Source organism: Pundamilia nyererei, unplaced genomic scaffold (assembly GCF_000239375.1).
Source record: "Pundamilia nyererei isolate P.nyererei 1_Seehausen unplaced genomic scaffold, PunNye1.0 scaffold00033, whole genome shotgun sequence".
NCBI classification, from domain to species: Eukaryota; Metazoa; Chordata; class Actinopteri; order Cichliformes; family Cichlidae; genus Pundamilia; species Pundamilia nyererei.
This window is the reverse complement of record NW_005187434.1, coordinates 2,622,763-2,633,585: the sequence shown is the minus strand read 5'-3', so window position 1 is coordinate 2,633,585 and position 10,823 is coordinate 2,622,763. Positions and strand designations below refer to the sequence as shown.

The 10,823-nt window shown below is 42.3% G+C and overlaps 2 protein-coding genes across 3 annotated transcripts in view; one reads left to right on the top strand and one right to left on the bottom strand.

Annotated features, from left to right (window-relative positions):
* Positions 1-2,267: 2,267 nt before the first annotated feature.
* Positions 2,268-6,870, bottom strand: ccdc157 (coiled-coil domain containing 157). 2 transcript variants are annotated; one of them, XM_013909913.1, is made up of 10 exons: positions 6,597-6,870; positions 5,294-5,444; positions 4,497-5,187; positions 4,345-4,422; positions 4,053-4,222; positions 3,746-3,922; positions 3,494-3,656; positions 3,071-3,210; positions 2,865-2,929; positions 2,268-2,791 (listed from the first exon to the last, which is right to left on the bottom strand). In XM_013909913.1, the coding sequence occupies exons 1-10, from the start codon at positions 6,842-6,844 to the stop codon at positions 2,560-2,562; spliced, it is 2,115 nt and encodes a 704-aa protein (XP_013765367.1). In that variant the 5' UTR covers positions 6,845-6,870; the 3' UTR covers positions 2,268-2,559. The 2 variants fall into 2 exon arrangements, with proteins under 2 accessions (XP_013765367.1, XP_005729567.1); XM_005729510.2 differs by having other exon boundaries at positions 4,497-5,034.
* Positions 6,871-6,929: 59 nt separating this feature from the next.
* sf3a1 (splicing factor 3a, subunit 1) overlaps positions 6,930-10,823 on the top strand; it is a 5,834-nt gene continuing 1,940 nt past the window's right edge. Inside the window, exons 1-12 of the mRNA XM_005729511.1 lie at positions 6,930-7,012; positions 7,140-7,218; positions 7,847-7,956; positions 8,047-8,251; positions 8,357-8,614; positions 8,713-8,787; positions 8,880-9,030; positions 9,129-9,325; positions 9,517-9,634; positions 9,722-10,029; positions 10,116-10,361; positions 10,448-10,655. Of these exons, the coding sequence (XP_005729568.1) occupies positions 7,171-7,218; positions 7,847-7,956; positions 8,047-8,251; positions 8,357-8,614; positions 8,713-8,787; positions 8,880-9,030; positions 9,129-9,325; positions 9,517-9,634; positions 9,722-10,029; positions 10,116-10,361; positions 10,448-10,655 (1,924 nt within the window). The 5' untranslated portion in view covers positions 6,930-7,012; positions 7,140-7,170. The remainder of the gene's footprint in view (positions 7,013-7,139; positions 7,219-7,846; positions 7,957-8,046; positions 8,252-8,356; positions 8,615-8,712; positions 8,788-8,879; positions 9,031-9,128; positions 9,326-9,516; positions 9,635-9,721; positions 10,030-10,115; positions 10,362-10,447; positions 10,656-10,823) is intronic.

Genomic DNA, 10,823 nt, shown 5'->3' with positions numbered 1-10,823 from the left:
TTGTTCTCCCAAGCTGCTCCCGAGCTCGTACTAACACGCTGAATGGCATGCTTGAATGTTACTTGAGAATATATTTGACTGTGTTACAGACTAAGGGACATTCTCTGCTGATAGGTGAAGGTACATTCTCTGCTGATAGACGTCCACGCCTCGAAGGAAGTCGATCCACGGATTAGGCCCTGGAAACAGTTTCCTTCAGGTATTATACAACAATTGCAGTCAATGTTAAAAAGAGTAGGCTAGTTTCAACAGATGAGGGTTTAAACATCTATTCAGGCTTTTGATTTTTGACTTGAATAAGAGAAGAGAGTCAGTATTCCGGAGGATATGAATTCCAAAGTTGGGAAGCAGAGTGGCTGAAATCTCTGTTCCCCATAGTGCTGAAACAGGCAGAGGGAACAATAAGGTGAATGGCGGATGAAGACCTAAGGGAACGAGTGGGGCCAGGTTATGGATACATTTGAAAGTGAAAAGCAATATTTAGAAAGAGAATCTACAGGCAGCCAGTGAAGCTGTCGAAGAACAGGGTTGATGTGCTTTCTGGATGGTGTGCAAGTTATGGTCCGGGGTGCAGAATTCTGGAGGAGTTGGAGTTTGTGAAGAGATTTGTTAGGGACACCAAAGAGAAGAGAATTCCAGTAATCAACTCGAGAAGTGACAAGGCTATGGACAAGGACAGCAGCAGCATGTGGGGTGAGGAAAGGACGGAAACGACTGATGTTGCCTAAGTGGAAGTAAGTAGACCGGGTGATGTGATTAATAAGAGACTGAAATGACAAAGTGCTGTCGAGGTACTTGTGGAAGAGTTGTCAATATTAATGGAAAACTTGTGGGATTTGGTTAGAGTGGAAGCTGTGCTGATGAGTGGATCTTCAGTTTTATTACTATTGAGTTTGAGAAAATTGGTGGAGAATCATGTTTTAACCTCCATGAGGAAGTCACAAAGTGAGATGGGTGGAAGGGTGAAATTGGGTTTGGAAGAAATATACAGCTCAGTGTCATCTGCGCAGCAGTGAAAGTTAATATTGTATTTCCGAAATATGTGACAGAATGTAAGCATGTAAATAATCAATAAAAGAGGCCCCAATACCGAACCCTGGGGCACGCCAACAGAAACAGGAAATGAACTTGAAGAGTGAGATTTAGGTTGAATGAACTGAGTGTGATCTGAGGTGAACCAGGCAAGTGGGTATGACTAATGCCAATGAATGCTTGTGTCCAGCCAAAAGCACAAGATAAGAACTACAATTACATCAGTAAGCAATACTGACATGATTGTTTATGAAATGGAGGAAAAATCAAAGCATAAACAATTTGGGGAAGAACCTAAGCCTACAAATGGTTTCTAACTATGCTACGGTGGATCTCCAAAAGTTGATTCTGTTCATCTGGACGTAGCGTTTTGTGGGAGAAACGTTTCGTCACTATATAATCTTGATATTATAATCTTTGGCTGTTCAACCATAGGGAGCTCAGTTCTTGCAGTCATGTGGGCACCAGCCTGATAATGAAGACAGACTGCATCGTGACATTGAACACAATTCACATTTAGTTTGTTTTCAAAACTACAAACTCATTCTTTATTCAAGAAAGTCACAGCTACACACCAACAGTACACTGAGGTTAAATGAGGTGAAGCACAAATTTTCCATTAGATCATAGAGGCACATTGAAGTTGTTGTTGTTGTTTGTTTGTTTTTTACATATGTATATACTAGCTAAATAAACAATAGTTTAGATTTATTCATGGTAAACTGCTCATTGGAATGACAAAATATCTTTCTTCATAAGAATGAAATGTTTAGTCAAGCATAGCATTAGAGATGACTTTCAGTGACATCTATGGCACTGGTTGAAAGTGTTTAAAATTACCTTAAATTATATGCTTGATTACACAGCTATAGTTAAGCCAATTAGGGATTAACCTTCAGGTCACATGCTGTCTGTGAAGTGACTAAAATGACAGGTCATGTGTCCATTCAGGTAAAACTGGTAAAAGGTCAGTGTTTATACTAACACGATTGTTTATTCAATTCAATTTTACTGAAAGCTTACACTGCAGGGACTGACCTGAAGGTCAGAAGGGATTCAGTGAAACCAGCAAGCACTTGCGTTTCCCTGGAAACTCCCACATCCTTGTCAGCAAGCACATAAACAATGACACTGACATCTGTCTCTGTGACGTTCAAGGTACTTTACCTATTTACTTAGAACCATGTGATCAATCCGGACGGAAGGCTATCCATTCAGATACATCCAGGCTTGTTTGAGAAAGCATATCATATTTCATGAAACCTAATATGCAGGGGCCATAACTGCCCTATTTTAACAGCGGTGAAAAACAGTCTTTATTAATAATGTGTTTATTATGGAGCAATCCATCTTAACTGTAATATTAACTGCCATAACTGTACATAATGACAATATGTAATCACACAAACTCAAAAAAAAAAAACAGAATTTACGTAGAAAGAAAATTAGGCACTTGTAGTTGTTGCCAGTAATTCTTAACGAGGTATATTGCTTGCAAAAGCAGCTTCTGCTCACACCTCCATTGTTTCATTTTTTCCTCTGATTCCAGGCCCGGGAGTGATAAAGTTGAGAAGGGCTGTGTACTTTTGCAGGGCTTTTAGCAGCAGTGCACGCTGTGTTGAGGTGGAGTGTTTGAAGGTGGATTTGTATGGACGAGGGGGAGGTGGATACACGATCCTCTGACTCCACACCACTCTCTCCTCCTCCTGCTTCCTTTCCTCTGTTAACGTACCCCAGCCTTGCTGCATCACTGCTCTGCCTGTGGAGCAAAGAAGAAGGCAACAATGGATGCACAGTATCACTCAGACTAATCTAAAGAGCAGAATACTTACGCTGGACGTTTTTCCGTTGGTGTGCTGGGCAGAGAAACAGTGTGTGTCTGCTGAGTGGAGGCTTCCTGTTAAAAATGCATATATATGATGTTCAGCAATAAACAACCACAAAACCCTGTTTGAAGTTGTTTATTCATCCATGATATACGTCTATTCACGTGTTTTCTATTTATGTAGCATCACAAGAATCCTACCTAATGACTTACCCTGCTTGCATTATGTTGTGCTCTTTCTCCCAGTTTCTCCAGACTTCTAAGAAGGGTGGAATTTTCCTGCTCCAAAACCTTTATACGAATGCTATTTGCTTGCAGTTGCTGCTGCATATCCAGAAGCACATTTCCTGTACCTTTTTACATGGAATAAAATGAGAAATATTCCTTAAAAATGACAAGATTGAAGACAAGAGAAATACTTTAATGTGCACTGATTTTTCCGATTTACTGTCTCTTTCATCTGCAAATGCACTGGGTCATTTTTGTGATCTTATAATTCCAAGTCTGTCAAACTAGCACTCTGTGCTTTCCGAAGTATTAATAGCCGCAGTCAACTAGTGCTTGACAGGTGCAAAGCCACATTTATTTGAATACACACAGGTAATGTTAGTTAGTAGGTGATTCATAGCGGCCTACTCTGTGGTTGAGCCAGTGGGCTGAGCTCTGGGAAAGCCACCAACAGCCTCTCCCTCTCTCTCAAAGCTTGCACATATTCCTTCAACTCATCCACGCAGTTGTTTAGCTCATCTGTGTGTGTTTGTAGGGTCTGTTTCTCATTTTGGAGCTTCGAACACAGGTCCTGATGGGGAAAAAATATAGGAGCATATACTACTTGGTTAAAACATGTCATCTTTGGGTATTACTATTGGGTAAAGTGCACTGATCTACCTGCTGTTGAGTGAGCTGAGCCCGCAGTTCTTCCTTCTCCTCTGACATCTGTTGCAGCTGACTCTGTAGGCCGATCTGCCTCTCATCTCTCTCCCCCAGCTGCTTCTGCAGCTCTTCACACTCTTCGTCGAGAGCGTCGACTCTCTCTAACAAAGACTTCTGCTTTGCCTGCATTGACTGGATTTCAGAACCAAACAACACATGTATGAATCTATTTGATTACTGCTGTGTGACTCACACATAAGCGAGTCTGTCACAGTGCCCAGTGGAAAACAACTAATAATCAGGTGCTTGCTGTGATGCTGACCTCTTGCTGACGGCAGGCACTCTGGTACTTGGCTTTCTCCTTATCAAGCAGGAGCTGAATGTCGGAGATCTGACTCTCTAACTGCTGGATCCTGTGCTGCAGTTTAGAACAGGCCTCTTCCTCTATTTGTAAGGTGTTCAGACTCTCCTGCAGTCCTTTCTTTTCATGTTCTAACACACAAAAAAATGCTTAGCCTGCATAAATATGTATTTTGTGTGTGTTCTGCAAAACATACTTTCTTTTTTTTTAAATGAAAGAAAGGTTGTAGATTAATCTTAGGTGCGTGTCTTACCCAGTGCTTTTAAGGTATTTTGCTGCAATGCTATTTCCTCCTTCAGTTTGAAATTCATCTCTTCCAAGGACATAGTGTCTGTGTTCAAAAATGTGAAAGTAGAAAAGTGATTCCAGTGAATTCTCATCATGTTTATTCACAATGTCACTCACCCCTCTTATGTTGCTGTTGCTCCTCATGTAGCCTTTTCTCTGTTTCTTTAATGACTCTCTGTGCTTTCTGCAGCGAAAATTCAAGCTGGACTGAATTTATTTGAAGCTTTTCCTTCTCTTGGTTGAAGTCTTTTTGTGCTCTTTCCAGCTGGGACCTGAATCTTTTCTGTTCCTCTTCTGCCGCTGCTAGTCTGTCTTTAAGAGGCTGCACTGTACAGCGCACATCTTGAAGGTGTTTTTCCAGCCTGCGCGTGTCCCTGCGCTGTTCATTGGCCCACTGGGAAACATCGCCTGCTGTCATGCGTCCCAGCTCCAGAGAGTCATCCACAGCTGCTAAGAGAGGCTGTAGAGATGAGGGCAGGCCCTCGCTCTGAAGCAGGTCTACCAGAGCATCTCCTGTCTTTCTCAAAAGAGTTTGCACTTGATGACACGCATCGCATGGAATGAGTGATGATTCGACAGTCTGGCAGCTTTTGTTTTGACTGCTAAACACAGGAGAGCATGGACTGCTGTGGGTGGGACTGGTGGATGTGAGATTCTGTGGGGAAATTTCAAATGTGCTTGTTGAAGACCAAGCAGACAAGCAACGGCTGCAAAAGTTGGTTCTTGAGCTCATTTGAGGTGAGACAGGTGATGCAGTGTTTGTCTCATCACTGTTTCTTTCCATCTGCCTTTTACTGAGTTCAGACTCCTAAGAAAGGAAAGACAGCCTAAAGCACTGAGATCTATCAGTTAACTGGCAACATTATGCCATTATTTTTAATTATGCCTTCACTAAAATGAAGCAGTCTGCCTACCTTTATGTTGGCAAATTGAACTAAATTACTCCAGTAGTTTGTGACTATGAGACCAACTGACAGGCATCCCTTCTGTGGCGTTTGTTCTCTCCTGTGGCTGCCCCTCAGCCGGTCAATGTAAGCACTGGAGCTTTGTACAAGAAGCAGCAGTCTTGTTCAGCCAGAGAGGGAAGGAAAGAAAATTTTTTAACAATTATTATGTGTTTATGTAATGTAATGTCAATTTTTGCTGATTATTTCTTTTGTCAGTTTCAAGTTATTTCAGTGATTAGTGTGAGTTTTTCCTCCTTCAACAGAAGGGTACCAATGATTTTGTTCATGTCTATTCATCAAACAGCAGCATTATAAAGTTCACAGATGATACCGCAATCATTAGGCTGATCACTGATGGCATATAGAAAACAAAATGGCAGGACTGGTGGCTTGGTGTCAGCAAAATAATCTCTTCCTAAGTGCAGATAAGACCGACAACTCTTGATTTTTTTATGTGAAGAGAAGGATAAAGCAGCATACACACAGCAGACATCTGGGAGACAGGTAGAGAGGGTGAAAACCTTTAAATTCCAAGGGACACACATTAAGGAAGATCTCACAACATCCAGAAGTTTCTCAAGAAATCACAGTAAAGACTGTACTTCCTAAGATGGCTGAGAAAGTGGCATGTCAACTAAAATCCTCATTTTTTCCAGCATTTTATTTTGCAACTCAACGTACAGTTGAGCGCATCATCACCACCTCAGTTACAGAGTGGTACTGGAAGCTGCACTGACAGGAAGGATCTCCAACGTGGGATAAAAACTGCACAGTGCATCACAGGAGCAGCCTTCACATCACTACACGGCATTTACACCACCAAGGGCTCACAACATTTTTAGAGACAATACACACCCACCACCTCTCCACACTTTTGCCCTCAGGTAGATTCTATAGGAGTCTGAAATCAAGCACTAATACTCTCTGTAGCTTCTAGCTGTTGGCCATCGGACTCCTGAATGAGACAATCAGCACTGCCCCGCTCCCACACCAACACTACTGTTGGCTGTTACTGTACTATCATTATCTGCTACTGCACTAATTTGTACAGGTCTGTTTGCAAACATCCACAAGGCATGGGCCCAACGGGACACTGGCAAAATAAGAATTTCATTGTACAGTGTAAACCGCGTTTATTTTCACTGTGCATGTAATAATAATAGCAATATTAAAACATCTAACATTTTTATGTTTCTTAATTTTCTGTGTTAGGCACATGCATTTTCATGTAAATGTGCTTTATAATAAAATTGTCATTGTTATGTATTACCTGTCAACCACCAACTCCAGTAAAACAATGTGGGAGTGCTGATTGAACGCATCTTCCCCATCCACAAAGTCATACTGCTCTAGCAGAGCTACCATGTCTAGATTACAGGAGTGCTTGTCCGGGAACTTCCAGGAAGAAAAGCGGAGCGGTCCGGTTCGAGAAAACACGTCCAGAATCGCTCCCTGAAGGTCAACCAGGTCTTTTCGGAGGCTTTCGATACAGTCCTGACTACCCAGCAACTGACTCATGTCTGACAAACTATTTTATAAATGACACAGCTCTGAAAAACACTGTGCAGTCTGTTGATACCGTATCTCCTTGGTAACGTCCAAAAAAAGTACTCCAAGTTCCACAATGCTGTGCGGTTTATTTCCGGAAGTAATTCATCTCCATTGGGTCAACGAAAGCGCGACGTAGTAAGTGTGTTTAACCACGGCAAATTTGAAGCTTTTAGCTCCTGTAGCCTTTATTGTTGACATAGCATGTGCAAAAAAGTAGTGTTTAAAATACGTTTTGGTTTTTTTGTTGGTTTTGTGTTTGCAGGTTACTTCCAGTTTTACAATAAGTCGCAGCCATGCCGCCTGGGCCTGTTCAAATCGTTCAGCCGGAGGCTAACAACAAGGTAAGGGTACCGCTGCTAGTTAGCTAATGCCAGCAGTGTAGCCTACATACTGCTTGCTTTTTGTCGGCTAACTTGTGAACTGGGTTAATTTTTGTCTTTCTATACTTTGAACTGTCTCTTTGATTTTTGAATTTAGCGAACAGCTAGCGTCTATTTCTTTTTCTTTCGCTAAATGTTTGAGGTCGCAGCATTAAACCTTGCTAGCCCGTAGTTAGCTGCGATGGTAAATCTACACACAACGTCTAAAATCTCTGTTCGAACCTGAAGGTAATTGCTGAGACTTTGCTGTCACTTGCTAAATTGAAAACGGATATTTGGATCAATGTTGTACCACATTTTTTCACGTAGAAAATTCACCGACCCACTTTCATCACAGCACTTGGTAGTTTTTACCGTATGGTGTGGACTACTGTAGCGAAATTTAAAGTTTTTCAAAATGTTGTCTATGCTTTGAGTGTTGTAAATTGTAGTAGAGCAGGGGAAATATTACTTGGTGTAGTTGGAAAAGCTTTAACATCGGGTGGGTGTTAAGTGGACCACTGTTGTTGTTTTTACCTTATTCTTTTATTTATTCCTCTAACCCTTCTTTGGTTTATTCTAACTAACAAATGTGCTTTTGCGGCAACAGAATGATTCAACAGCAGAAGAAACGCCAGCCACAAAACCTATTGTTGGTATCATTTATCCACCTCCCGAGGTCCGAAACATTGTTGACAAGACAGCCAGCTTTGTTGCAAGGTTGGTTATTTTATATGTGGCAGCTTTTTAAATATGTAATGGTAACTGGATTTCATGTATATGGCATAACTCATTCTTGCCAATTCACAGGAACGGGCCTGAATTTGAGGCAAGAATCCGTCAGAATGAGATCAACAATCCAAAGTTTAACTTCCTCAACCCGAATGACCCCTACCATGCCTACTATCGCCACAAAGTCAATGAATTTAAGGAGGGGAAAGCTCAAGAGCCATCTGCAGCTGTGCCCAAAGTTATGCAGCAGGCTATGCAACAGTCCCAGCAGCTTCCTCAGAAAGTAAGTCATTGAACTTCACTTTGCACTTTATTTTTTATTTTTTTAATAAAAAAAAAAAGGTCTGGTAGTCTTTGACCCTGACTAATATTTTACATGTTTTTTTAGGTTCAATCACAGGTGATTCAGGAGACAGTGGTCCCCAAAGAACCTCCCCCTGAGTTTGAGTTCATTGCAGATCCTCCATCAATCTCTGCATTTGACCTGGATGTTGTCAAGCTCACTGCCCAGTTTGTTGCTCGCAACGGGCGCCAGTTTCTCACTCAGCTCATGCAGAAGGAACAGAGGAACTACCAGTTTGACTTTTTGCGACCACAGCACAGCCTTTTCAATTACTTCACCAAGCTGGTGGAGCAGTATACTAAGGTGACTTAACAGATTGGTCTTCTCTGGGTGTGTATTTATTCAAGTGGTGATTCTAAACTTTCTAAGCATTATATTGATTCTCGACTTTAATCCTTTAGATTCTGATCCCTCCCAAAGGCTTACTGACCAAACTCAAGAAGGAAGCCGAGAACCCAAAAGAGGTTATGGACCAGGTATTCTGTTTTAACAGTGACTGTTTCTCAAAATAACCGTTTACATTTGCTCTTTCCCATGGTTGTAATATGTCCTGTTGTCCAACCATCAGGTAAGGTACCGTGTTGAATGGGCAAAGTACCAGGAGCGCGAGAGGAAGAAGGAGGAGGAGGAAAGGGAGAAAGAACGAGTTGCATATGCCCAAATTGACTGGCATGACTTTGTAGTGGTCGAAACAGTGGATTTCCAGCCTAATGAACAAGGTAATTATAATCACAGTAACTATATCTTTAAATAGTAACCCCCACCTGTAAATATTGGTACAATCATTTAATCTTTATTGGCATCTCAAATTCCTTAGGCCACTTCCCACCACCTACCACACCAGAGGAGCTCGGCGCTCGCATCCTGATCCAGGAGCGCTATGAGAAGTTTGGAGAGAGTGAGGAGGTAGAGATGGAAGTGGAGAGCGATGGTGAAGATGATGAGCGGGAGAATAGGGGTGAAAACCAGCCTTCACAGCCTGATCAAGACACACAAGTACAGGACATGGATGAGGTTAGAACTGATGGAGTAATTAATTACTGCGGATTGCAAGCTGTTTGTGTCTGACCAGTTATAGATTTGATACTATATGTTTTTCTTTTAATTAAATGGCATCTTTTCTAACCCACTGCTTGGAGAAAGAAAAAGAAGAAAACTTTAAGATCTTGTAACAAAATCGATTCATCCCCTGCTGCTTTCTTTAGGGATCTGATGATGAGGATGATGGCATGAAGGCTCCACTGCCACCGGACACCCCCATGCCACCTCCACTGCCTCCAACTCCAGATCAGGTTATCATTCGCAAAGACTACGACCCCAAAGGTAACACTGTTCGTTATGTGAGCAAGTTTTTACTTTGTACAATTTGTTTGTTTTTGTTTTTTAACTAATGTTACCTTTTCATTACAGCATCCAAGCCTCAGCCTTCAGTTGCAGTTCCAGACGAGTACCTCATCTCTCCCATTACCGGTGAGAAGATCCCGGCCAGTAAGATGCCAGAGCACATGCGTATCGGTCTGCTAGATCCACGCTGGCTGGAGCAAAGAGACCGCAGCATCAGAGACAGACAGACTGAGGATGAAGTTTATGCTCCTGGTTTGGATATCGAGAGCAGCTTGAAACAGCTGGCTGAGAGGCGTACTGATATCTTCGGTGTGGAAGAGACGGCCATCGGTAAAAAGATTGGGGAAGAAGAAATCCAAAAGCCAGAGGAGAAGGTAAAAACACTGAGTAACTGCAGCTTTTATAAAACTGTCTTTAACAATAATAATAACAATAATAATTGTATTCTTTTGCATTTCAGGTTACCTGGGATGGGCACTCTGGAAGCATGGCTCGTACACAGCAGGCAGCGCAGGCCAACATCACCCTGCAAGAGCAGATAGAAGCCATTCACAAGGCCAAAGGACTGGTGGGAGAAGATGACACTAAAGAGAAAATTGGCCCTAGCAAGCCAAGTGAAATTCATCACCAGCCACCCATCCCCTCCTCTGCACCCAGTTTGCCTAAACCTAGTCCCCCTGTCACAGCGGTGCCTCGCCCACCCTCTGTAAGTTAAAATTGTAATTGTATACATTTGAATGCTTTTTGTTGTACATATGTACCTTCTTATCACGTAATGTTGTTATGTAACAGGTGGCACCACCAGTACGCACCACTCTCTTGTCTGCTGTACCTGTAATTCCGAGACCACCTGTGGCTCCTGTGGTGCGTCTTGCACCAGGACAAGTTATTACCCCAATGCCGCCCATGATTCCTGCTCCCCGCATTAACGTGGTTCCCATGCCGCCTTCTGCGCCTCACATCATGGCTCCCAGACCACCTCCCATGGTTGTTCCAGCCCGTAAGTTAACCCCCTAGGGTCAAGGGTATAGTTGGCTGTTTTTTACTACTTTTGATTTTGCTCTTGAATTAGATAAAATGCAGGTAATGGCTCAGGCATTGTTTTGTAATTAGTTGTTCCAAAACAATCAGGTGTCACAATAAGATGCAACACTGATTATTCCTGACT